Source organism: Echiichthys vipera, assembly GCF_963691815.1.
Source record: "Echiichthys vipera genome assembly, chromosome: 1".
Taxonomy (NCBI): domain Eukaryota; kingdom Metazoa; phylum Chordata; class Actinopteri; order Perciformes; family Trachinidae; genus Echiichthys; species Echiichthys vipera.
Genome location: NC_139826.1, coordinates 34,489,939 through 34,516,699, shown reverse-complemented (window position 1 = coordinate 34,516,699; position 26,761 = coordinate 34,489,939). Strand labels below are relative to the sequence as shown.

The window sequence follows — 26,761 nt, the reverse complement described above, 5'->3', positions numbered from 1 at the left end:
ATGACAAAGGATGAAGAGCGTAGGAAGACATCAGTAAACAATGTATTATAAATACATATACATTATAGGGTTTGACAGTTTCTCATCTGCCTGATGAATTTGCCTCGTGACCAAACTGCGCTCTGTCTGTTTTGTTTTTTTATTCCTCACACATTGTTTTAATGTCATTTTTATCATTTCCATGCTTTAAAGACACGCTCACACACTGACATGTAAACTGTAGGCTAACTTGTCTAATGAGAAACCCTTAAAGGCTGTAGTTATGTCTTTAGATGCAGAGCTGCATGGTGCGGTTATTGACGCTGTCTGAAAATGAAAGAGCAAAAAAATCCAGTTTTTAAAGAAGAAACTGCGTTTAAACAAAAAGGCTGGCTAATTGGACCTATACAAATGCATGTAGACTGTTAGTTGAGGGGAGACAGTGTGGTAAGATAAGAGGGAAAAGGGAAAGAAAGGGTAGAGATGTATAGATATTCCATCATTTGACCTCTTTCAGATAAATGAAAAACATGCTATATCCCAGTTATTGTTTAACAAGGTCTAAGCGATTGTGTGCTTTTCTGTTTGTTCTGGAAAAGGTGCTACACTTTCAAAGTGTCTTGACAAATAAAAAACATGTTCAACGCTCTACAAACAAGTAGCAAATGATCTAATTGCTGTGTGTAATGTGTAAAGATGTGCTCATACTAATGAAGCTGCAGACCATTGTCAACAGACTCTGCAGTTCCCTTTAGCTTTAGAGTTTAAAGAGCTCCGATAAACCCGCTGCAAACTACCTGCCCTGCACCAAAACGACAGACAAATATCGTCTCTCAATGGAATTGAATCGTAATTAAATCAGATATTGTGATGCACCATTAGGTTGTCTAAATTGATAATAACAAGCGTATTAAATCAAATTTCTTAGTCCGATTACTCTGTAATGTAAAAGTTGATTAATTGAGCTTTTTCTTTATAATTTCACTTTAAACTGTTGCGTTAGTTTTGAACTAAAGCTCTTAATACAATAGAAAATACTCAATACTTTGAATTTGTCCAGTATACAATTCAAACAGTATGCAAGAATATGCTTCACCATGTGGTTATTTCATATTTACTTTTTATTAAATCACCAAAGAACATACTATATTTTGATATATGCATTGTCATCAAGATATGAAATGATCTATATTGGGATAGAAGATTTTGGCTGTGTCGTACAGCCCTGAGACAAAGTTAAGACTATTTGGAGAACATAGCAGCTAACAGCCAGATATGTTTCTCAGGAGTTGGTGCAGACCACAACAGAGCTAAAAGAAGCAGGAATATTGGACTTAATACACTCGGGTAGACAGAAACATGACTCTCAATGAATGCTGCTGTTGCTCTTTGTCTGCTGGATGTGTAAATAAGGAAAGGTTTGCTAACACTTCTGCCATATCAACTTTTCTATTTGAATTTACAATTGCCCTGGTCCCACGTGGAAAAAAAGATCAAGGTTAAAGATGGGTTTTTAATAAACTTAAAATAATAAATCACCACACAATACTGTCATTTGTAGACAGTTAATTAAGTCAGCAGAGTTTGAGTCCAGAACAGCCACTTAACAAGAATAAATAACAAAAATATCATCCTAAATATATTATTATCTCAAAAAACCAAATCCCTCCAGAGTCTGGCATCTTCCATTCGTCTGATCGTGTCATTAATGATACAAAAATAAATAAGAAGCACAACCGTGTCAAAGACACACTGTTCTTGCACACGCATTAACATGTCTGTCCTTGGGACCGACTGCTGAAATTAAACAGTTTTGTCATCATTCTCACAAGGACGGTGACTCACAGTGAAACGTTACTTGAATAATTTAAGAAAGTTAGGGGGAGCTGTTAAAGTACACCAAGCTTATAAAAATACTGCGTTGCTGTGTTTTGTTTGGGTTGTAACTATTTCAAATGCAGGTCCCACCCTTGCAGGATTTGAACAATCAGGAGCAACAAGGCAGGGATGCTGCTGCGATTCTCCTGGGTCGAGGAGACAGCCAACGTGATTTATTCTGAGCAAATACTAGAGCGATGCTTTGGCGAGCTCAGCACATTTAAAGATTCAGATATTTGCATTTACAAGTCCACACTGTGTGACTCCGTAGCCCGTTGATGTGATTCATTCCATTACCGGAGAGTATGTCAAAAGCTCCACTTAACTGATACAAATAAAATTCATTTAACATTTCATGGTATGACCCTGACCACGGGTGACTGTGCCTTAACGCTCTCGAATCAAATATAAGGCTCGCCCTCTGTGCGTTGGCGTCATACAGTAAAGTTAGCTCTGGGTTTATTTAACCTCACATTTATTTATTTTTTATAAGGCGCCCCGGGGTACAATTTTGAATCCAGTTACACATGGCAGAGATAGGTGTCTTGGGACATGAAAGCACGGTGCGAAGAAGAATAAGAAGATAACAAGAAATTCATAAAAATAGGCACAGGTGCTTGTCAAGTACACACAATCCTTTGAAGTGAATTTGTCCTTCAGCGTCGTGTTCAGTGTGCTCAGGTTAAAGATTAGACCTCTTGTGACATTTTTACTGCCTGTGTCAAGAAAGCACAGGGAAAGACAGGAAGCAAGAGAGGTTTATAGAGGTAGACAGTCAGATAGAAGGAAATATACAGTTCAACAAATGGGTAATTAAAGATAGATGGATAATGGATATTTTGTTGTATATATTATTATTGTTTATTGTTCATAGCACACTGTGCACTGTATATATACACTATGTATATATTGGATTCTACTTATGTCATGTACAAAGTGTTTATTTGCTGACCCACTACTGCTGATACAAAATAATTTCCCAGTCTGGGATCATTAAAGTCATTCTATTCTATTCTATTCTATTCTATTCTATAAAGAAGGTACAAAGAAGGACATATATAGATATAAAGACATATGTTTTGTGTTTGTCCCATGCCTTAAGTTAAAGAACGTGACGTGTCTCCTCATCGATCTTCGGTGTAGATGAAATTTGCATGACATTCAAGTCACATGCACTGTTTCTGTTTCCATTTCATTTCACATTTTGTTTTGCTTTTTTCGTTCACCAATGTATCCCCCTCAACCAAGCATGAAATTCTTTTGTGGTCAACTCTCAACTTTATTTCTTTACCCCGGAGGACAATTGGTTTTGCAGCAACGCATGAAAGAACCTAGACATAGAGTACAGTAAGGGGGAGAGGAGGTGTCCTGAATACAAGTGGGCTACATGTTTAACATAAGAAGTCGCTGACCGAGTTTCATTTAAAGAAAATCACAGCAGATAGAATGAATCTGAAATTTGACTTTCTCAAAATATTGTTTACACTTTTTTTTTTGCACAAAATATACATACCTATAGGAGATATAGATAGATAAGACATACATACATACATACATATATATATATATATGTATATACATATATATATATACATATATATATATATGTATATATATATGGTTTTTTTCTCCTTATCACTTTGCCCCTGTTGGAAAAAAAAATGTCATTAAATAGGTTCAAGATTGATGGATATATTTTAACAATCATCTTTTTATTATTGTCCTATAAACTTAACTTTGCTGGGTTTCGAGTCAAGGCAATTAATATGCATACCATTCTATTCACACCAATTAATCACAATTACAGTCCTGCAAGGCTTCACAATAATAATAAAAAAAAAAACCCTATAAAAATATCTCCAAGCCTCAGTGAAGAAACAGACACAATCTCTCTGAATTGCTGCAGTGTCCCTTGTGGAGGCTTTCAGTGTTCATGCTCACATCATGAGCAGCTTTGAGGATGGCTGTGTATCAAGCCATCTAGGAGACAGCCTCTGTGTTCCATGTGCCCACTGAAGTGGAGCAGCACAGTGAATGTCAAGCTGGTCACTGTGTCTGTTTGGGGGAGGCAGTAAAGATCTGCTCTCCCTGTGTTTGTGTGTTTGTGTTTTTGTGTGTGCATGTGCCTGTGTGTGTGTGTGTGTGTGTGTGTGTGTGTGTGTGTGTGTGTGTGTGTGTGCGTGTGTGTGTGTGTGCATGTTTGTGTTTGTGTGTGTGTGTGTGTGTGTGTGCGTGCACGTGTGTGTTGCTTACCGATGACAGGCGAGAACCCTTTATAACCTAGGAACCTGCATGTGTGTGATGGCGGCGGTAATGTGTGTAGTGGGAGTGAGAATACAGGTTTAGACAGTGGGCAAGAAGCCAGTGCATGACTGCATCATTGTGTGGACTATGCAGTTCACTGAAGGGGAGATTTGATATTTTCTTCCTCTCAGTAGAGCCTTCCTTTAAGCCAGAGCTTTGCCCAGGGAACATTCACAATGGAGTCTTCTGCTGCAACCGGCAAAATCCTGCTACGTGATCTAAAACCAATTTCGCTATTTGAATAAGCTAACACTTATTTCCTTATCTTCCCCCTGCAGTCCAAAAAAATCCAGGCTCAACTGAAAGAACTGCGGTACGGGAAAAAGGATTTAATTTTTAAGGTAAGTTCAAAATGGAGGGGGTGTGGCTTTATTGTAGCTCCAAACCAGGGGTAAACAGGTACTTCAGACCACTTTGAAAAGGATGATCCCATCATAGGAGGTACTCCAATTAACCCATTCTTGGTCCACATACTGCTAAACCCTGTCCTATGATTTCCTCTCTGCAAGATCCATCCCATCCTTTTCGATCATGGGGCGGTATGTGGATAAATGATGTGGACAGTGGTTGATGTAGTCAATACAGAATTATGAATTAGATCATGTAAGGGAACCTTCAAGACACAAATTACAGATGACACCTTGTAGTGCTGCAATTCACTGTGTACTATATATTGCAAGGCTTCAGAAATGTGTCTCCCTCTCACCTCTGTGAGCACAACATAAACAGCGGCAAACAAGAGACTGTTCAGTATTGTTGCCCACCAGTACGTACTGCCTCGTATTGCGAGGATTAAATGTTCTGATATCCGAGCACTTACGTAATATTGATTGGCATTTACTGGTACATGAACTGACCTTTCAGTCCTTGTTTGCAGTGTTAAAATGTCATCTGACATTTCTGCCACAATGCCCTGTGACATAATTTCTTAAGCGTATGTTTTGATCCTCCGAACTCATCATTCCTAAAGCTCGGTCTGACATAAATGAATAAAAAGGACTCAATCCTCACATACTGAATTTGATGCTTCCAGTCCGACGCCTGAATATATTGTCCCCGGACGTCCTGCTCCCCGTTCTATTTCTAGCCTAGTGAATGATGGATGCATTGACTTGTTTGCTTAGTGTCACTGCTTGTAAATTGTTGTCCCTAAATTGCATCAGTCACTCACACACAACACAACCTTATTGCTCAGTGTCCCCAAACATGTCATGCGGACCTTCAAAACATTATGGTCTTTGGTGATTTGCAGTTGCAGATGGATAAGGCTAATTTAATCACACTGTCTTAAAAAAACAGGCATCTTTGGGACATGACAGTCAGCTCTTTTCTGATGGAAAGGTCAGAGGGAAATGCATCATGTCCCTCCGACCTCCCTTACCCCCCTTGCTGTTCCTGAAAACTCATGTATTCCACATATGCTGTCATCAAATGCCCAGAGGGGGGTGAGGGAGCAGGAAGCAAGGAAGAGTCACTCAAAATTCAGATATATCAGCAGCCTCACAGGGTGTCAGTCGAGGCACCTTGACCAGGATGCAATTGAATTGGTTTTGACGGCTGTTTGTACCATATCAAACTACATTTTGCAGGACAGTGTCCCAGTACACAAAGACACAACAACTGGACACAGAACAAAATAAAGAAACATCAAAATCTAATGACTTCATCCTGAAAATCTTGGAACCATTGAACTGACAGTTATGGCAAAACAATTGTAAAAGCAGAAAAGAGTTTCTGTTTTGACAAACTGCAAAAATGCTCCTACTGTACCTGAAAACAAGCCAGTGTTGTCAGTGTTTTCTTCAGTGGATAATTTCCCATCAATAGCCCTCAGATTTGAAGGGCAACTTAAAAAGAGACCCAACTAGTGAATCCAAACTATGCAGTCCCAATGCATGACTGTAAACACTACCCACAGGCAGGTTCCCCTTCACTTGCTCAGCCAAAACATGAAAAACTTTAGAGGAACTGACGGTGCCTTCCCTGCGTTTCCCTACGAGACAATATTTTTTGGCAGAGGAGCCGTATTCAAGCCTTCACATCTTCTCCACTCTGTCAGTCCCCTTTTAAATGTACCCCTAGAGCTGTTTCTCCTCCAGTTTAGAAAAAAAAACAAAAAAAGGAAAACGACTGCTTGATGTAGTTGCATGCCCGGTCTAGCGGAGTGGATAGTACCCCACTACTTGGAGGCACTAACCCTGAAAGTCAGCATTTCTGGGTCAGTGGCCATGCGCCCGCAGTCCTATCCGCTGATGTTGCACAATATAATGGATGGTAATGGCACACTACTGTAATGCTACACACCCGCATGTGTTGTAAAAACATAGTCTTTAGATCCTTTAGAAGAGCAGACTGCATTTGTTTTCTTTTGCTTGTGAGATAATCTAGCCTGGACTCATGATTATTCATTACTTTACACTTGCTTAAACAGCACTTGGTGTTGTTTTGCAATATTTCCTCTCAAGCCAACACATCTATGCAGCAGCGTTTATGGCAGCTCAAAGTGCAGCACTTTGCACCGGTGTCTATTCTTTTGGCCGATAGTAACATCATAGTATAATGGCCTCCGCCAGAACTTGAATGACAAATATCCAATAGTATTTCAAGTCTCTTTCAAATGTGACTCTTTTTATCAGTAACCTTCAGTATCCCATTATGCTGAAAATAATCCAATCGTGAGTCAGTGAATACTTGTTCCTTTTATTTGCCACAAAGAGATAATATGTCGTCCTTTTTGTTGATGATTAAAGAACTGTTCCTCAAACTTTTATTACCTTTGGATCCCCTCTTGAGCGCAGCCAACAGCAACAAAGGACTACGAGCAATTGTCCCAAACCCCCTGTTAATGAAAAAAAGAGATATTCTGAGTGAAGAAATGTGATTATTTGCCTTCTTTGAAACCCATAGTAGTGAATGTGAATGTTGCTCTGCCCTTGCCTGTCACTGCATGACTCTATCAGGGAAAAGTAAAACACCACCTCCACTTCCCCGTTGATCGGTAGAAGTGGCACTGTGACATGTTCATCATCAAAATTACCACTTTGCTGGCAGAAATCAAGATGAAAGTCGGATGAAGTTGGCAAACATGCCAAGAGTACTCAGTGTGGTGATGTACCACATACGTCTGTAAAACTCATCAGAAACTGCTCCGGAGACTCTGGATGCTGTTTGTTGGCTTATGTGACCTTGGGTGTTTCAGAATGTAAACCCATGCAGTTTTCCATTTTAAGAAGCAAAATAAAAGACACCCAATAAAAGTCCACAGCTCAAAGTCCAGCACTAAGGCCAGTTTTACACAGACGGCATGCACTACAAGTTTCTTTTCTTCTTGCTGGTGGCTTTATCAATAATAGAAGACTCCTCAGAGGGAACTGTGTTGATCTTCATATGGGGTTAAATCGGCCCCCCAGAAAAAAGCTTATATCCCTCTGTTGTTCAGATCGGGGATTAAACTCTAGCAATGATCTGCTCATTAAGGGCTTTGATGGTTCCAGGGAGTCTGCTCGTATAACTGTCAAGATTAGACATTTCTTCTGTGTAAAAGACAGATATGATCTTTTTTTTCTAATGTGGCTTTGAAATAACAAATGTCCATCTGATTCCTTATAAAAGATTCTTTACTTTTTTGTGTTCCATGTAAGAGACAAGAGACATTATTCACCCAAGCATTTTAGTGCTAAAATCTAAGAATATATCAATATCAATATAATACAGCTATGATTATGACGGTTTGTGAGATCCCAATGCTATCCCGTTTAAAGACACAAGGGATTGATTGAGTGCTAACAGCATTGTGTGTGTGTGTGTGTGTGTGTGTGTGTGTGTGTGTGTGTGTGTGTGTGTGTGTGTGTGTGTGTGTGTGTGTGTGTGTGTGTGTGTGTGTGTGTGTGTGTGTGTGTGTGTGTGTGTGTGTGTGTGTGTGTGTGTGTGTGTGTGTGTGTGTGTGTGTGTGTGTGTGTGTGTGTGCGCGTGTGTGAGTGTCATTATACAGGTTTTAAAAAGTCAGGATCGGCAAAATAATAAAGACCATCATTTGCGCTTTAGATCTGTGTTATTGAAGTTGGGGACGGAGAGAGGCTTTGTGTGCACAGAACAAAGGAGGCTGAACTGATTCAAAGGTCCTGTTTTTCTGCAGGGGCAACAGCTAATGGATTTGGAGCACAAGCTAACTATAGCCAAGGAAGAGCTGGAGAAGACCGCACTGGATAAGGTGAATAACACGTCAAATTACAGTGACTACTGATTTTATTGATTTTTTCTTTTCCTACTGTAATTATGATGCTTCTGTCAAAAGTTCTAGTGTATAGTGTTTAACTAAACTTGTCCCCCTCATCTGACCCATTTAAATCCTGCAATCCCAAACACTGAATAGAATAACAGCATCTAAATGATTAAATAAAGAATGTGTTGTCATATTAGTCTGTAAAAATCTGTTTGTGTGGAGTTTGAGGATGGAAAATAAATGTGAAATAACTTCCATGACAGCTGTCTCATTAGGGAGGATGCATTTTCAAAATGCTTAGCAGGTTCAAAGCACTCAGCAACAGCAGCTTTCATTTATGAGGAATACTGTTACTTATACGTATATAGTATATTTATACAGTTATTGACACATTGTCACTGAGGGCAAGTTAGATGAGTTTAAAATGGGAAACGGTTAATTGTGGTGCTCAGCTCAGGAGTACTAACATCAGAGGCTGTTGTAAAATAATTAAACCAATCATTTTTTTCTATTATTATTTATTAAAAGTAAATGATCTTTTGACTATTCCTTTTTTTCATTAATCTGGTGAGTTCCACTTCACGTCCTGCCTCCTGATGCCACCTATCTGTACTAAAGTCACTTTAAAGCAGGGCCGGTGGCTGTAATGCTCATGTAAATATCTCCCGTGGATGGATGGAGTCCAAAACCTGCTTGTGTGTGTGATTCTGTTTGGGGACAGGAATCTCAGCTGAAGGCGCTGAAGGACACAGTGCACATCTGCTTCTCAGCTGTCCTGCACAACCAGCCCAGCAGCAGTCACAGATTCCCCACCTCCCCCACCCACTTGTTCAGATACTCATCACTCATCAACAGCTCCAGAGTCACCTTTCAGCAGCCGCACGCCAAGGTAATTCAGTATTCCACTCACTTTCATCGGATTTAATGTTTATCCATGAGAAGGCCGGGGTTGTTGTAAAAAATCCAACCTTTTTATATTTCATGAATCGGTCGAGTGATATGCTCGGTGTGCCGTACCTACTGCAGCTGGGGTGCTGCTGTCCTTGAACTAACAGTCTCACTGCAAGGCCTCGACATGTGTTCTACAAAGATGTCACAAATACGAACATTCATTTGTAGAATTTATACAATGTGTATATTTATTTAATCATCAAGTAATAGGCCTTTTGAATAATTCAAAAATAGCTTCTCTAGTTTCGTGTGGTTGCAGTCAGTCTACCATCTTTACTTTTCCTGATTTAAAAATGGCTCTAAACTCAAATTTGATGATATAAAACTACCTCTCACTTTTCTATCTCCTAACAGAAAACGATGTCCTTTAGCGAATAAATCAATCGAGGTGGTTCCCTTTTGTTTCAATATTCAAGATTCAAGAAGCTTTATTCATCCCGAGGGAAATTATTGTGCAACAGTTTCAATACAAAGATGGGAAAGGATCCAAGTGACAATAAGCTAACATAATCAAATCAAAATAAAGCTAACGTCAAATAAATCAAACAATAACTAAGTGTGACAGAGTGCAACAGACACTGTGGTTAAACGTAGGTTTATACAATATACAACAATACGCAGCGTGCAGTTTAGCAGCAGATTGAAATAAAATAAGTCCAAACTAAATAAGTGATAAGGAGCGATAAGTGAAACAGTGTTAAAAACGTAGCAGAATATCTATTAATTTCTGATCAAATAACTATTGGGCAGCACATTTCTAAACCATTAGAACATTTACAATATGAACATTTATTTTTACCTTGACAACAAAATCCTGATTTCTGCGTACTTCACTTAGATTATCAAGTTTTTCAGATCACTTTGCTAACTTTGAAGTGGAAATTTACAACAAAAAAGAAATACAGGATAATGGCACGGTCGAACTTGCATAAGTCTCAGGAACTGTTTTTAAAGTTGCAAATTAGATACAATTATGGTTGAGCTAATAATTATATTACGAGTGAACATATACTGCAGCTGTAATCAAAAAAGCTACACGTCGTGCCATGGGTACTTGTGGTTGTGGCAATCAAGTTTGATTGCAGAGCTGGAACGTTTACTTATTTCCACCTACTGTGTTCTTGAATGAACAATGCAGACTGAAGGCAAAATGCATTTCCACAGTCCTTTGAAGTTGCTTGACCAAAGGGCCTTTCACATCAGACACACTTGTCACAGCATTGGAAGCACGGGTATTCAATGCATCAGTAGGCTATGTCCAAAGAGAGCCATAATGCAAAGTAGTAGTGCCCTGGAGAAGGTAGAGCTGGATGGAGTGCGGCCCATTAATCTTATTAATTACACAGTGTTGACTCCGCCTCACAATATTTGGACAAAATGATTGCCCGTGACCACAGTTTAAACACCGCACATGACAATACGATCGTTTTGTTTTCCAGTCGCAATCATGTAAGATTCAGTTTGAATACAGGTGTGATCCAAGCAAAGACGGTGTCAGTAGGGGTGTAGACATTAGTGAAGGGGCCATTGCCCCACCGCTTTACGCCCCTGTCCTGATTCGGCGATAACGTCACAATCGTGCAAGATGCAGTCAAAAAAAATTACAGGTTTCCAGTTGAGTTCAAAATGAAGGCCAAGTTCAGAGGTGGGTGTGTTCAAGAAAGGGATGCGGAAGCACAGTAGGGGGTGTTGAAAGCAGGAGACACCCCTTGTGATCCCACCACCAGATTAGTCTTGTAAAGTGAAAACGAAAAGCAAGTTTAAATTGGGATTTGAGTCTGTAATGGCGGAGAATCATTTTCACTCTGACGTTCCGGAGAAGAGACACGAGGCTGCTGCTGCTGTTCTCCGCTCCTTTCTTTGTAAACACTTTTGAGATTGAAATTAATTTCACACTGTAACTCCCAGCTTGGTGACATCATCGATTATTACTTGGTGCCAAAATATTCACCTCACCACACATCGGAGCGCGCGAATGCACTGTCTGCAATATGAATTTAAGTGTTAGACGATTATTACCTCCTTTATAATTGGCTATTTGTCAATCTGATGCCCTGAGTATCGCTCTCCAGAGAGAAATAGCCCAGGAAATAATTACCACCAAATATAACAGTTGGGCAAACAGGATTCCAGAGGTTGTTCAGAATAATAACATCAAGCAGCCGTCTCAGTCATTCATATGGGTCTTTGTATGCCATGGTACTGTAGCTTTGGAAGTGAAGCTCAATTACTTCAGGGCATTATGGGACTTTTGGTATGTTGGATTTAAAAGCTGCTCTCTATGAAATTATTAACTCAATATGACACAGTCTTTGTTTGGAGCCTTTCAAAGTCAAGGTCACAGTGGACTCAACTAAGGACTGAGAATTTAATCCCTTTTAGGATTTTAAAGAAGGTGAATGGCAAGATGATTCACTGTAAAAAAAGAAAAAAGGACTATGCCTTCGGTGTAGAAATTGCTTCTTGTTTTGCCGGTAAAACACTGACTGAGGACTCATGTCAAGATTTTACCCAGTCAATAAGTTTTAATGCTGCACGGTGGTGTACTGGTTAGCACTGTCGCCTCACAGTGAGAAGGTTCCAGGTTCGCATCCCGGCCTGGGCCTTTCTGGTTTGTTGTTCTCCCCCCGTGTCTGCGTGGGTTTCCTACGGGTTCTCCGGTTTTCCTTCTCTGTTCGTCTCTATGTGCCCTGCGATAGACTGGCGTCCTGTCCAGGGTGTACCCCGCCTCACGCCCGCCAGCAGCTGCTGCCGTCACTTTGAAGTCATCAAGTTGGCCACAGCACCGCTGTGCCTTATCAGCCACAATCCTGGTGGGCAATTCTTTCTTTAAGAAGCTTTTCTCTCCTCAAAGCAGTCACAATTTACTCTGTGTCACTTCCGTGGGCGCCTAAGAGATTTGACATGCCTTAGAGGATATTTTTTTTGTTGTTGTCTTTATTTGTTACAAAGCGTCAGTACCACCATCCCCACCAGTGTCAGCACTGTCCCTCCGCTGTGGCATTGTACAACACAATATTCCATAATTGACACTTTCTGTCACCGTTTCGACTCTTTTCGGTGTTTGCAGGAAAACTGGATGATCCCATTATAACAAAAGTGTATTCCTCCATCACCTTCCTTTCATTACCGCAAGCCAAATAAATGCAAGCACATGGACAAAATAGGCATCTCACAAAACAAAAGACAAGTAAAGGAAACGCAAGGTAGGTGTAGGTTGACTTTCACTATACTTTCTATGCTAATTAAGTTCATACTTGTCACTTCATTAGCATACAAATAGCAACACTCCACTTGTGAGCAGTTGCTAGCTCCATTATCCCCTGTAGCTGCTGTACACTTTGACAGGCTGTCTGATAAATCTGAGCACGCCCTCACTGTAAAGATTACTGGGGTGCTCCATCTGTCCACTCTGCCTGCTCATGTGGAGGTGGGTCAAATCTCATTTAAATCACTGCCAAATTTATTTGAAATTAAGTAGTAAAAAAAAAAAACAGCACACAATACCACTTACTGTGCATGAAGGAAGCCCACGGCTGAGGAGTAAAGTTACCATCCACTGACAGAGAAGCGAATGACAAGAACTTGGATCTTTGATTGCCACGTGGTGTTCTTCATTATGCTCATTAACAGCATGAAGGTACCCAGTAGTGCAATAATCACATCCTTTATCCTACTTTCTGATGTTTAGTTTTGAACCTGACATATTAGTATAAGTGAATTGTAGCTGAATGCATTCAGTAAGGCATGCTAATATTTCAGAAAATGCATGGCTAATCATATGCTAATTATTGTTGGTGATCAAAAGGCAATTATCTTGCACACAGCGGGGTGTAATGGCACTACCACCAATGAATAAGGGGGGGGGGGGTACTCCAAAGCTTTTAACATATGGAGGGAGCATTTATTCAATGACTGGATGCCACGTCTATCTGAGTTTCATGAGCACACTTAAAATAAACCAGCTTTGTATTTTTGAAATCCAAAGTGGGTAAGTGCAGTGATGTTTGTTCAAGCACTCACCGACACCACTTTGAGCTTCATGCTCGTAGTTCGAGTTAACATAATGGGCCTTAAGCTCTGGTAGAAGCCAAGGAGATAAGACTCTCTCAGACCTGGCCCCACACACACACACATACACACACACACACACACACACACACGGAGACACGCACACACGCACACACACACACACACAAAGCTCTTCTCGCTGGTGAAAGATTCATTAGTGTGAGGATGCAGAGATCAGCAAGATCGGAGTAGAAGTTGCTTAATATTTAACAGTCTCGGGGAGAGAGCCAAGTCTTGTGGTCGGATAGCATGCAGTTTTCATCAAAGTAATGGGAGATGATGTCTTGGATGTTCTGAGCACTGTGTCGGAGGAGGAATCAGACGTTTCATTGCCCCACTCATAGCACTTACTGTTTACTTTTATAATTGTTTCCTTGTCTATATAAATAGACAGGTTATTCGTCTCACGTTGCAAGGAGGGGAAAATAAGGTGTTGGACAGTGGGGAAAAATATCTTGAAGATATTTATAAGCTGAATTTGGATGGTAGTATTACATTTGGATGATGCAGCATTTATTAGAGCCATTACTAAGAAGTCCTCTTAAGTAGCTGCTTCTAATACATCTATTTTATTTCTTAAAGTCTTCTTAGATATGAAACTCTCAGTTTAAATGTGCAAATAAGAAACATCTTTGTATTTTAAGAAGGGAAAACCATTGATTTTATTCTATTTTAACAAATAATCTACAATTAAACATAGTAAAATAATAAATGTTCTCAGTTTTAGCACTTTACCAAGTTTCTACTGAAGCTTCACTAGCCTTATGGAGACAGAACAGCATGTTAAATGGCCTCCCTCTCACATTGCTCTACTGTAAAATGTTGCTGTTCTGACGGATGCTGTCAAAAGTCAGAAAATAATGCATGAAGTGTTCGCCCGAAAGCGGTCACTTCCACAAGTAAAGCCAATCCCACTGAACCAGCCTAAAAATATGTTGTTTCAACTGACAAAGAAAGAATGGAGTTTGACAGTGACAGGTTAAGATTGCCTGTGTTCATCTTGCAACCATCTTGCTTTATGTTCTCAAGAGACCACTTTTGACCCAGTTAAGGAAGGTACTATGTACCAGCCTAGTGCAGAAGACACAGTTACCTTCGGAGAGATATCTGCCGTAAAACCTCAGTTTACCTTTTAGTATTTGGTGCTTAGTGAACAATATGTGATAGTGGTAGACGGCAGGAGCTGTCTGGTAGCTGTTAACACAGTCAAACCCACTAAGCTAAAAAAAGATGTACATTCTGCATATTTCAGAATGCATGTCAATTGACAGGTTGGCCTTTCTGTTGAATGTTGGTCTCAACGCCTACTTGAGCCAGTGGCATATAGATCAGCAGGACTGAGTATCTGACTTTTTGATTGGCTTGTTGCTGGAGTAGTGAGAAGTCCGTATCTCACTGTGGGTGAAAATTGAGCCGACTCTAATGTCAACATTGCCGTTGTCGTTGCGAGGGTCAAGCAAAAGGCCTCTTGCTGTACTCTACGAGGGGCCATGGGCAAAAAACTTTCTCCACCAAACTCTTTTCCAAACTACGCTGTTAGGTAGTTTACAAACCGATAGATCCATTAACTTTTTCTGACTTTTGATGCCAAAGTTTTAAACATTTATAAACATTAATTGCAGCATGTGGGTCTCATTTTTCAATGACGCACATTTATGACACAACATGGATTTTGAAGAAAATAAATTAAAAACCGGCGTCATCGACATAATGCTGCTGCTGTTTAGAAAGCACTACTGTATGCTTTGTATCCTAATAGAAACCCCATGGATGAATCATGCTGTTCTCCAGTTATAAGCACCCATGATCCCATTTACTATGGCCATTTCTGATGAAGTCACAGTTTGAAAAATATTCTAATGAATATAAGGGATTTTATATTAATGTCAGCATGTCCACATAAATGACAAAATGTTCTTAGTTTATGTGTTTAAGTATTATACGAAAATTTGAATTCAAGAGGTTATTTAGACATTAATAAGGTTTGTGTGTATATATATGTAAATATATAAAAAGCATTACTCAGTATTCAATGTATGCAACCGAAAAAAAGTTCAATAACGCATGCCATGTAACCCTCCTCAGGTCGAGTGTTTGTGTAATACTCTTTTAGCCTCTAGCAGAGTTCCTTATATCACCGATTCAAAGCACATCAACCTCACCAGAGTCAGGCTTTTTCATACGGACATCATTTCAGCTGGTAGTAATATAGATTGCTCTATACACTCCAGAGAGAACCTTTTCATCTCCGTCTATCCATCTTGTTTTTTTTCCTACGATCTTGACATTGCTTTATTTTTGCAGTGGGTCACTTCCCTGAAACATTGCTGTCCATCAAATGCAGTTCTCACAGCCATAAATCCCCAAAATACCTTCCAAAATGATGCTTGATTTTCACTCCGACTTGACCTGTGTATGATTTTTCAGACATCGATTGCATGCTGGTTTGAAGGTCCCAGAGCTGGGACCTACAAGTCAACTGTGCATTTACATTTTATTCAATAAAGTCAGACTAGACAACCAAGAGTAAACTTGATATTTCTGCTTTCCACTAAATTGGGAAGGTTAATGCACATTATGGCTGATATCATTAGGCCTCATTCACCGATATCTTCCTAAGTTTTTTCTTGAGAAAAATCTGTTCTAAAGAAAAGTCGGATTCATGCTTGTTTTTAAACTGCTGAATGGTTCCTCGCATTTCCTTGTTAGTTAGACATGTGTGCCAGGTTATCCTAATTAGCATAGGTAAACGCCCCACCAATCCCCAGAAAAGGGAATGAGACTGCATGGCTGTGTTCAAATAGCCGCTTTAAAAAATTGAGAGCGGCATCACTTGATGGCGGTGAAAGAGGCAGGGGCGACTGTGTCTCAGTGAATGGGTCGTCCTCCATTCGAGAGATCGGCGGTTCAATCCCCACCTCCCCTGGTCCACATGTCGAAGTGTACTTGGGAAAGACACTGAACCCCGAATTGCTCCTCGTGCTGTGCATGGGTGTGTAAATGTGGTGTGAATGTCCACTGCCGTCTGTGTGAATGGGTGAATGTGACAAACACTGTGAAAGCGCCTTGAGTAGTCAGAAGACTAGAAAGGCGCTATATAAGTACAACTCCATTTACCATTTACCTTAAAGAAAGATAAAGAAAATTCCAGTTTGTCTTTTACTCTGGTCTATGACCATACCTGCAAAACCAAAGACATTCCTATAAGCCTCAGCTGTACAGTGATTAAACAAATAGTTGCATATTTACACTACAAACCAAGATGGTGAACATGGTCATGGAAAGCATGGTTGCAGACCTTTGTTTGGAATACACAAGACGAAACATAGAGCCCTCATCACAATAGCTGTTATTTTTAAATGAGAATGTTTTTACATCTTTTATGGCAACTTTGTAAACCCCAGTTTGGAAACAGCTGGTGTGGTGGTGTGGTTCTGGAGGTCTGTAGTAATTGAAAAGCTATAATTTGTCCAGTAATATCAATAATTGCGAAAATATTTTGATGTTAGTGTTGGATTTGTGATGGTTGAATATTACAAGGTTCACCTCCCAGCCTCAGTATTTCAGTAATTCTCTTTCTAGATCGTCAGCACTCGGTTTGTTTTTCCCTTTCTGCTGCCTGTTATGAAATAGTTATATAGCCATATTTTATTTACGACAAACAAATAAGCTGAATTTTTTTTAAATTAACGAGTATAAACGAAAGTGATGAACCTTTTGAGTCCTAACTGTTTACTTTTCAAGATCCCCAGAGCCACTGCAGCATCAACAAGCCATTAACACATTTTTATTTTTAACCCCGTATGTTGAAGAGCTCTCTGTTTTATCCCCCGACAGGATATCTCTAAAGTTCAGAGAACTGCCACAGCCAGCAAATCACCCGTGAACATCGGAGTAATGAGGAGAGAGAGTGGCGGCATTAAAGACTGCCAGATGGAAAAGGTGAGCCTTTAGAGTAATTAAACTATAATGGCCTATGTGACCTGAGGGCCTGCATGAGCTTCATCTGTTCACTGCATCCATGCTCCACTCCCTCATCACAAATCAGACGAGCAACTTTCACTTCGAGTGTCTTCTTCATTTATTGGGAAACTTTATGCAAGAACTGCAACACATTTCAGCTTGATAACGTACTATCCAGTCAATGGTTTTATCTAGTTCAACTTATACACTTCATTTTGTTGAATCACGTTTTATTTCACATTACCAAAAGAGTACCATTCCCTTTGTGGTATATCAAACATTGACTATAAACAGATTATCTTAACAGGTAGAGCTGAAACAGTTAGTTGATTTATCAATTAGTCAATCACCACAAAGAATAATCGGCAGGTATTTTGGTAATGGCTTGCATTCACCATTTCCTTCTCTCAAAATGCAAAGTTTTGTTGCTCTTGGTTTTGGACTGTCGGTCGGGAAAACAAATTGATCTAAACACATGAACTTGGCCACTTATGATGGCCACTTTTCACTGTTTTCCATACTTTATTGATAAAATGATGAATTGATTAATTGTCAAAAACGATCAACGCATTATTTGATATTAAAAGTTTCCGCCCTGTTCTTAAGTTGCTGAATTCATGCAACATTTGCTTCATGGAAACTAAAATCTAGAAGAATGCGTTGTTGTTGACAGCACCTACAATGTCCTCAGAGACACATTTTAGCGTACTGTATTTTTAGAAAGTTTATGAGCAACCAGACAGTATTTCCCTGCCTCAAAACGGACCTAGCACTGCCCCAACATGCACGTGTCGCTCAGCGCAGTTTAGTTCGTTCTGATTGGTTGTAGGTCCATCCAGAGCATTTTGGTCTGCGCCGTTGATGATTCCTCTTGGAAATCAAAAAGGTTCCAGACTAGTATTAGTGTGGGGATGCCAGGCTAGGGGCTTTGAGTATTGTTTTTTTCCCGAGTTAATTATTCGGTCTACAAAATGCCAACCACGACAGATCAATTGTTTGTTGCAGCCTTAAATCTCACCAACACTGATTCCACCAATGAATTTGAACTGCAACTGTGTGGGAGAGCACTGTAGTTGCAGTGAGGATAAAATGCACATGCACACCAACTTCAAAGAGCTTTTTTCCCTCACAGCTTCACTTTCCTAGTGCAAACATACTCAGAGTTGTACACTGAGGATCTCCATTGGAACATTTGAGGGAGCTGCCTGCCTTGCTGGCTCTTTGAAAGTCCCTATTGAGGAAGGAAAGAGCAAAGCAGTCACTAACCTCTACTATTCGGATTATTTGTGGAGGACTTTGGTACCTTATTGTCACAGACTTACTTCTCCAAGATCCAGGCAACTCTGGAGAGTGAGTTATCAGAAATGAGTATCTCTAACCCTGTCAAATCCAACAGGATTTGAAGAAAGCTTGGGAAGTGAACAGGGTCCATAAGGATTTTTTGACAAGTGGCTATCAAGAACTATTACAACTTTGAGCTGATGGACCACTGGAGACAGGGGACTACGGAGGGATGCCATGCCACCCAGAGAGGAAATGACCCTCTGTGAAAACATCGTCAAAAAAATTGCACTTTAATGAAATTACGCCCAAAAAACAATGTTCACTGGTGTCCTTTAATTGATTATATAGTTTTGGCAGGGTTGTAAAGATCCTGCAGTAAGAGGGAGAAACGTTCTGATCCAGATAAGAGCAGATGCATTTGACACAGAGACTCAGATAGGGTGTTTGCTCGTGAACACCGCCACATCTCCCCCTGCCCTCCTCCGCTGTGGGCTGGGAGGAAATGAGGAGAGACAGTTTTGTCTGAGCGTGTATAGTTTGCAGTTCATGCTTCAGTTTGAAAATTGAATGTGATAGGTTTGACATATATGTGCGTGTATATTAAATGCATCAGGCTGGTGATTGTCTCATGGCGGTAGGATGCCTCCAGGCCTCTTGTATGTGTTTCGATGTATCAACATCGTTTTGTGTACAGCAGGGGATTCAAACATGTCATTAATATTTATCTAGCTAATAAGATTGAAGGGGGGTTTATTGTATTGTTTATTGTCCTTATATGTCTTGGCCATAAAGATTGACAGCAATGTACACATGAAAGCAAAGTTATTACTACGGGTGCAAAATGGCTTCCAGTTTATGGTAGGAGGGGAATTATCATGTGCTCAGGTCTGTAAAAGAATAACAAGAACGCACCTTTAGGGTGACAGCTGATGATTAGTTTTTGTATTGGTTATTTCACGATTAATAGTTTAGTCTATTAAATGTCATATCAGGTTCTGAGAGCTAGAGGTGACATCTTCAAATTGCTCGTTCTTTCCGGCCAACAGTCCAAACCCATTTACCACGAGGCTTTAAAAAACATAAGGAAAGCAGCACATCTTTACTTCAACCTCCAAATGTTAGGCTTTTTTGTGTTCAAACACTTAATTATTATCCATAATTAATACATGCATTTTGTTGTTGATTGATTTTCTGTTAATCGACTAACAAACACAAACAACTGTACGAGGAATAGAACATTTTTAATCCAGTGCTCATGTGAACAGCATAACTAAATAACTGTCATTAATTGAGTGAGAAAGTTAATTGGATGATTCTATGGTAAGTAATGCAACTTCTGCTAGCTTTTTGGGTGAGAATCAAAGGGGCATATTAATATCAATGATACTTGTCTTTTCATCTCCGGTTTTAATGAATACACACAGCGGGGAGGTTTACAGCTTCTACGCCGCATTGACATATTTTCCCTCTGCTCCCATAGACCGGGGGCGACTGCTCCCAGAATCAGACGGAGGAATCAGCCCCAGAAAGTAAAAAGCTACCAGAATCACAGCAGGTGAGCATATACTCACAGATACATTCATTTCAAAGTATGTTGCTGTAGTGAGAGTTCTTGCTCCCCACAGGAAATGTTTAATCAGGGGTGTTATCGAACAGGATGAGCTTGGTGTGTTTAAATGTTTTTTTCTTCAGGAAATCTGATAAACGACCAAAATCAACAACGTAGTCCATCTCGCAATCCTCTCCGGCCCTGCCTCCCCATTTCAGCCAAAAGCACGTGCTCCTAATAAAGATGTTAATCTTTCAAAATGAGTCACATGTAAAATGGGTCACACAAATCTGTTTATCAACTGTGGATTAATGGGTATTTATGGCGCCATCTATGATGTGTATCTGGGTTAATGAAGGAACACGTCAGCCAGTGCAACTCTGAGGCGGATTGATGTGTTTTTAATAGTTTTTGGACAACAATGGAAGTCTATGGCACAGAAGAATGAGTTACACACGGGGATACTTGTTAGTGGATCAAGACATTGTTGACTTTGTTGAGTTTCATGGGGATTTTTGACAACAAGAGAGCTTTTTATAGCTATTTAAAAAAAATAAATGATTACAGTGCACAGCAATCTCATTATAAAAGTCAATGTGACGAAATGTGTGGCATAATGAGCTCATTTAAAAAGGACTTAACCAAAAGAAAAGTTAAACAGATGCCACCAGCGCAGTGTGACTGCACAGTGACTGAAAACCAATACCCCAAAATGATCCGACTCAGTATGCAACAGAGTACGACACGAAGCACAGCAGATGATACAGCGTGATGGAGAGGGACACACAACGTCTCCATCACAGCCCTAAAAGAAGGCGACCAATCTGCCAAAACCTAATATTCAGTGTGCCAATGTCAACTATAGTATGTGATATTCAATGCCCTGCCAGAGCCTATGCATAACTGCCTCCCTCATCATGTTATTGAATTGAGTCACACCTGTGTGGCAGTGCCAGATGGTGCAACAAAACAATGCATCTCATTTCAGTGCAGTTCAATACTGTGTAATTGAGCAACTGTCTTGCATTCCAAGTGGGAGCTATCCATTTTTAGACACTATCTGCACAGGAATATGAGAATATTTCAAAAAATCATCTCGACAAATTGGCAGAGTTGACTCCACTTGTTTGTTTTGTGCCAGGGAGATATTCTGTGAAGGAGTCTGACAATTGCTTTTTTTTAAAATATAATACAACTATGGACCCTGCCACTGATTTAAAGCAGTAAAAGATAATGACGTTCTGTTCTTTATTCAGTGTAGTTAATTAGTTTCATACTTAACTCACATGGTATTGACATTAAAAAGCAGCGTAAGAGCCGTTTGTGCTGCTCAGTTTGTTTGTCTTTTTTTTACAACTACAGCAAAGTCGACAAACAAGAAGAGATTGAATGCGACTGAATTTTCAGACATCTCTCTTCTTTCTTGTGGCATCCTCTGGATCTCATTAATTGGGAAATGCCCCCGTTGTGTTGCAGCGCTGCCTCTCTTTCCTGACGTCACTCTGTATCCCTTATGCACAGCACTTGCCGTTCACGATGTGGTAAACAATTTGATTAGTAATGATTTGCATCTCAGTCTCTGTGGATCAATCTGCCTTAAAGTGCCCTCTGCTGCTGTCCCTACACCTTCATTATGGGTTCTCATGTTCCATTTGTGAGACTGAGGACCTGAGTGGCGTCTCGTCTTATGTCCAAATGCGTTCGGAAGGAAAGGCAATTCTCCACAAATAAGGGTTTTTAAACAACAGCAGAACAACACCTGCAGTTTTCAGATGAGACATATTGTACAATAAGCTCTTTCTATTCACTCAGTATCCCGTGGCAGACTGATCAGACAAAGAGCTCTCATCGACGTGGCCTGAACATCGACAGGCTGACAGACCAACACCACATACCCACACAGGAGCTCTCAGCCAGATTAACTATAATGTCAACATGGAGGAAAATAACAGTGTTCCTGTGAGGTTTATATAGTGTGTAGGCTTTAAAGCCACAGTATGCAATCTAACCCGTGTAAGATTTATTCCAGTGTGAGCTGTATCTGGCTGAGTCGATCATTAAGATTCCTTGGGGGGGTAAAGTTTTTTTTCAGTTTACTTTTTAAGTCAAAAATATAACTTCATCACATTTCAGCGAAAGCCTGGCATTCTTAACAACGGAGCACATTTCTGGAGCACAGTGGCATCAGTATTGTTTGCTTCTGACATTTTTGGATTCATTAAAAAAAGAAGGTGCGAGTTAAAGCTGGAATACAAAAATCACAAAGGCAGAAGGTGAGGAAAAGCAAAACAAACTGAGTCGCATATGCAAGTGTTCAAAGTCATCAGGTATTAATTATAATCACTTAACATACGGTATAAATACAATAAGGACGGCTACATTTTCTAACCTGACTTGTCAGCAGCCATCATTGGAAACTGATTGGGAAAGGGCAGGTGCTTTTAAAACACACCTGTTAGGGGATCAGTCTATCAAACTCTCATCGAAGTCAATCGGGAGAAGAGATTAAACACATTTTCCATCGAGAAAAGCCTCTTCCTCTCAATAAAGAAAAACTCTCCGGTTCTGATCAAGCTTTTTTGGCCAACCTTCTACACTAAGCCGTTACTTTTACGTTTGCCTGTCTCTTGTTAAAACCTCAATTAGTCTTTAGCAGCAAGGCAACGGGCGTAATGCACAAGGCGCCCCTCCATGCTTTGTACTACTCTGCTGCTGTGTGGTCACAAAACCTCACCTCAGTGTATCAGTGAATTGCTGCAAGTCGGTTTATATAGAAGTTCATGCGGACGTTAGACAACTACAGCAGTCCCAGCTCTTTGCAGTGGCAACAGTGCACATAAAAACGGCCTCTGCTCTGCTCTGTTGATTTGAATAGGAATGACAAACTCTTATCTATTCCAGCAGTATGGGTTCATATAGATGGACATTGTTTAAGCTGCTAACATATTCCAAGATATAATAAATCACCATCCATCTGCTGTAGCACAGTCAGTCGCTTAATTAATTAACTGCCGTGCAACCACATTTTCACTGACGCCCACGATAGAAGAGGACGTGGATTCTTTTATATGTTTTTGTCATATTCATAGGAGAATGCACAGCCAACATATTGCAGTCTTGAAAGATGTAGGCCTAATTCGTTCCATCCGCGTCTAAAAAAAAAAGCATAGTGATAACGTGAGTCAGAATAAAGTGTAAACTGTACGTATGTAGCAGTACTTAAAACATACAGTAGTTGTTGCTTTGTCAGATATTTGTTTAAAATCAGCTTGACTGCTGACATCGGTAGTGCTGCTATTGACAAAGTTTGTCAACCCTTGCACAAAAACTTTTGGATGTCCTCAAGGGAGTTCTAGCTGGTGATAAATAAGATGCTCACAAAAAAAACCCATCAAAGAGGGTAGAAACGGAGGTTGGCGTGAAGCCACAAGAGCGCTTTGTGAGAAGTCGTTTGCCTGCCGATAGAAGTAAGAGTCATTGAGTTCTGGGTCTCAGTCACTGAATCACAATACAAACCACTCAGTATTTATATAACTGTCAAATTATAGTATGGTCAAATTCAAGGTGTGTGTGCGTGTTGCCTCGTTCTGCTGGTTTTGCTCCATCCCAGGTGATAGAACTATAACCCGCTGCCATGCAGAGTAATGTGTAACTCAATAATTTGCAGGCAGCCAGCAAGCCTGAAGGCATTCTCCAAAGTGACATTGGTAAACACAAAACAGATGCTTTGCTTGGGGAATTGGTTTCTAGAGTCTGTGTGCAGTGTTTAAACATGTCATTGCCCGAACTGAAATAAATAATTCAAAAATACCAAAGAAAATTGCATGCCATTAATAAATACAAAAACATCGGAGCCCGATAATTATGTCTTTAAAATGTTAGGGGGAATTTGCAAAAATAAGCAGATAAGAGCATTTCACATTCCCAAAACACAAACACTCACTTAAACCACATTATTTTAATGTGCCACTGAACTGTAAACACACTGTTGTTGCTTACAGAGTTGGTCTTCAAAACGCTGAAAGCTTCTGGTTTCCCATCCCATCAGGTCGTTAATTGCATTTATTCCCAAATCTATTTTTTTTCTCATACCTGGAATAAAAACCAGCAGGCTTCTGTAGCACTGTCCCAGTCCACGGGGGGCCCCCTCTAAACATTTCAAAAGCTGCAAGGCTGTAGTAAATATTGCTTCCTGGTAGACCTAAAAAATATAAATATAAAATATAAATTATAATAGCTTGTATTCCAAGCCCCCAAATTACAAGGCAACATTATTTTCACATCACCACACACAAAAAAAATGTGAGGGGACCATCTTTAAGCTCAAACTCGATGTTAAATTGCTCTTAAAACTTAAAAATGATGATAAAATGATACTATTTATTCTGTGAACTCAGCCGCTATTGAACTCTTGTAACCCCGGGGGGCAAAATTTATTTGAGGGGTCCACATTTTGTTGCACATGAACGCATAAAAGCATGTATATATATATATATATATATATATATACGTATATATGTATAATATGTTTAAATGTATATGAAGTAAGTAAATTATTTCATTTATTTAATTATAAGTAAATATACTTTTAATCAAATATGTAAACTCAGTAAATATGTTGTGTTTAAACAGTTAGATCTGTGATGTTAAAATGGGCTAATAAAAGCAAGTGGCTTCAGCCCAATCCTTTTTTTGGTTGAAACTGTCAAAGTACGTCATTTTATTTAACATAAAATGACATAATAAATTCATTCATTCATTCAAGCAGACGACACGATCCTCATCCTGCAGTTGGTTTCACTCTCCTCTGTCTATCAGCAGTTGGTGGAAGCAACACTGAGGCAAGCGCACACGGATGTAACAACAAAATGGCAATGCAGGTGTTTTAGGAGCAAGGGAACGTCCACTTTATGTTTTTTAGACCTCGGGGAATGCGCACACTGTGCCCTGAAACACTGGATGCAAATGTGACTTTTGTTCACAAGAAAACCACCCAGGACAAATCTTTCACTAATGCACTAATGCAATATTAGCTTTGGTGTCTGTCCGGCTGACGAGGAACATCCTGGCAAAGACGCTACAATGAATGTTTCATCCATCCTGTTTGGGGAGGTCCTGTCTAGATGGTAACCCTAGATTTGCAAACACTTTTGTGAGACTTGCTTCCCGACCACCTTTACTAACCGTAACTATTAGATTTGAATACCTAACCTTAACCATTAGATTTGAATACCTATCCTTAACCACCCATTTGAGGTTAATGCTCTAGACACAACTGTTTGGGGAGGAATTAGCATTCTGTCTTTCAAAGACAACGTCTGCATTTAGCTCTATCAGCTGAAGAAGCAGCCTTTAAAATGTGACAGATGTGTGGTTAGAAGGAGGAATGAGAGAGGAATCAAGCTGTGTGATTTGATGCCCGGTAGTAACCATTGATATTATCTTTAAATAACTTCCTTTGCATCCCACAGATATATTTGGGAGCGTTGCCTGCTCAGATTACAGACCACCACATAGCTACTGTTAAATATTATTCGTGTCAGCCTCATTAAGAATCTTTATCTTCTGAACCCAACAGCAAAGGAGCCAAGAGCAGACTGGAAAATCCACCACAAAGCTTTCAGACGGCAGCGAGGAGGCAGAGCAGCAGAAAGACAAAGCCCCATGAAGACAACTGAGCGCACGGCGTATCATCCAAAATGCAGAGCTACTGCATAGCCTGAAGGATCTTTCTAAGAGCACACACTTGCGCACTCTCACAAAAAACATATGTGCGCCCACACACACACACACATATACATACACACACATACATGCGCACAACCACACACATACATACACTTTTAAACACACACACACACTTATAGAGCTACATATACGCATATCAGCATTGTTTGCAAGAGCTGAGGCACTGGAATTGTCAACAAAACTGTCATCTGCAAACCTCCATAGTAAAATGGCATGCATTCTAGAAATTCTTTTTAAAAAGGTAGCAATGGCACTGGTAACTTGTTTCATGATTGTTCATTTGTTGTTTACTTATCCGAGTTTTATTCTGAGTGAGGACACTGCTTTCTAAATGTGTGATCTTTCTAGAAAAATCCCTTTGCACTGGTGAGGTCTGACACTGTATCCTGTGATAAGTATATCAATTGACAAATAAAAAAAAATACTCCTACTACTACTATTACTACTCCTACTACTACCCAACTTTGAATATTGTTTGTCACTCATTGTAGCAAGGTTAATTTACTCCTCCACATTTTGAAATATAGAGGCTCAAGTTGGCTGGCCAACTGTTCAACATTTAATATTCAAGCGCTCTTCCTGCCTTAAACACTCCGGAGGCAAAGAGCCAAAGACTCACAATGGGTCGTCTCCCCGAGAATGTGCCATGCACTGAGTAGTAACTCCTAGCTACATGTATCTGTGTTATCTGACCTTTCTGTGTCCTTTCAATAAACTGTAATTTTCAGTAAATGTGTGAAGAATAAACGGTTATTCGTGGGAAAGAAATGAGTGAGTATGTTTGTGATCAACAGAGGGAAAGGTTGCACGGT

At 39.9% G+C, this 26,761-nt stretch overlaps 1 protein-coding gene across 1 annotated transcript in view; it reads left to right on the top strand.

Moving 5' to 3' along the window:
* luzp2 (leucine zipper protein 2) overlaps positions 1-26,105 on the top strand; it is a 155,740-nt gene extending 129,635 nt beyond the window's left edge. The window contains exons 7-12 of the mRNA XM_083919879.1: positions 4,440-4,502; positions 8,297-8,371; positions 9,105-9,272; positions 17,243-17,347; positions 20,133-20,207; positions 25,780-26,105. Coding sequence (XP_083776005.1) covers positions 4,440-4,502; positions 8,297-8,371; positions 9,105-9,272; positions 17,243-17,347; positions 20,133-20,207; positions 25,780-25,869 — 576 coding nt within the window. The 3' untranslated portion in view covers positions 25,870-26,105. The remainder of the gene's footprint in view (positions 1-4,439; positions 4,503-8,296; positions 8,372-9,104; positions 9,273-17,242; positions 17,348-20,132; positions 20,208-25,779) is intronic.
* The last annotated feature ends 656 nt before the right edge of the window (positions 26,106-26,761 follow it).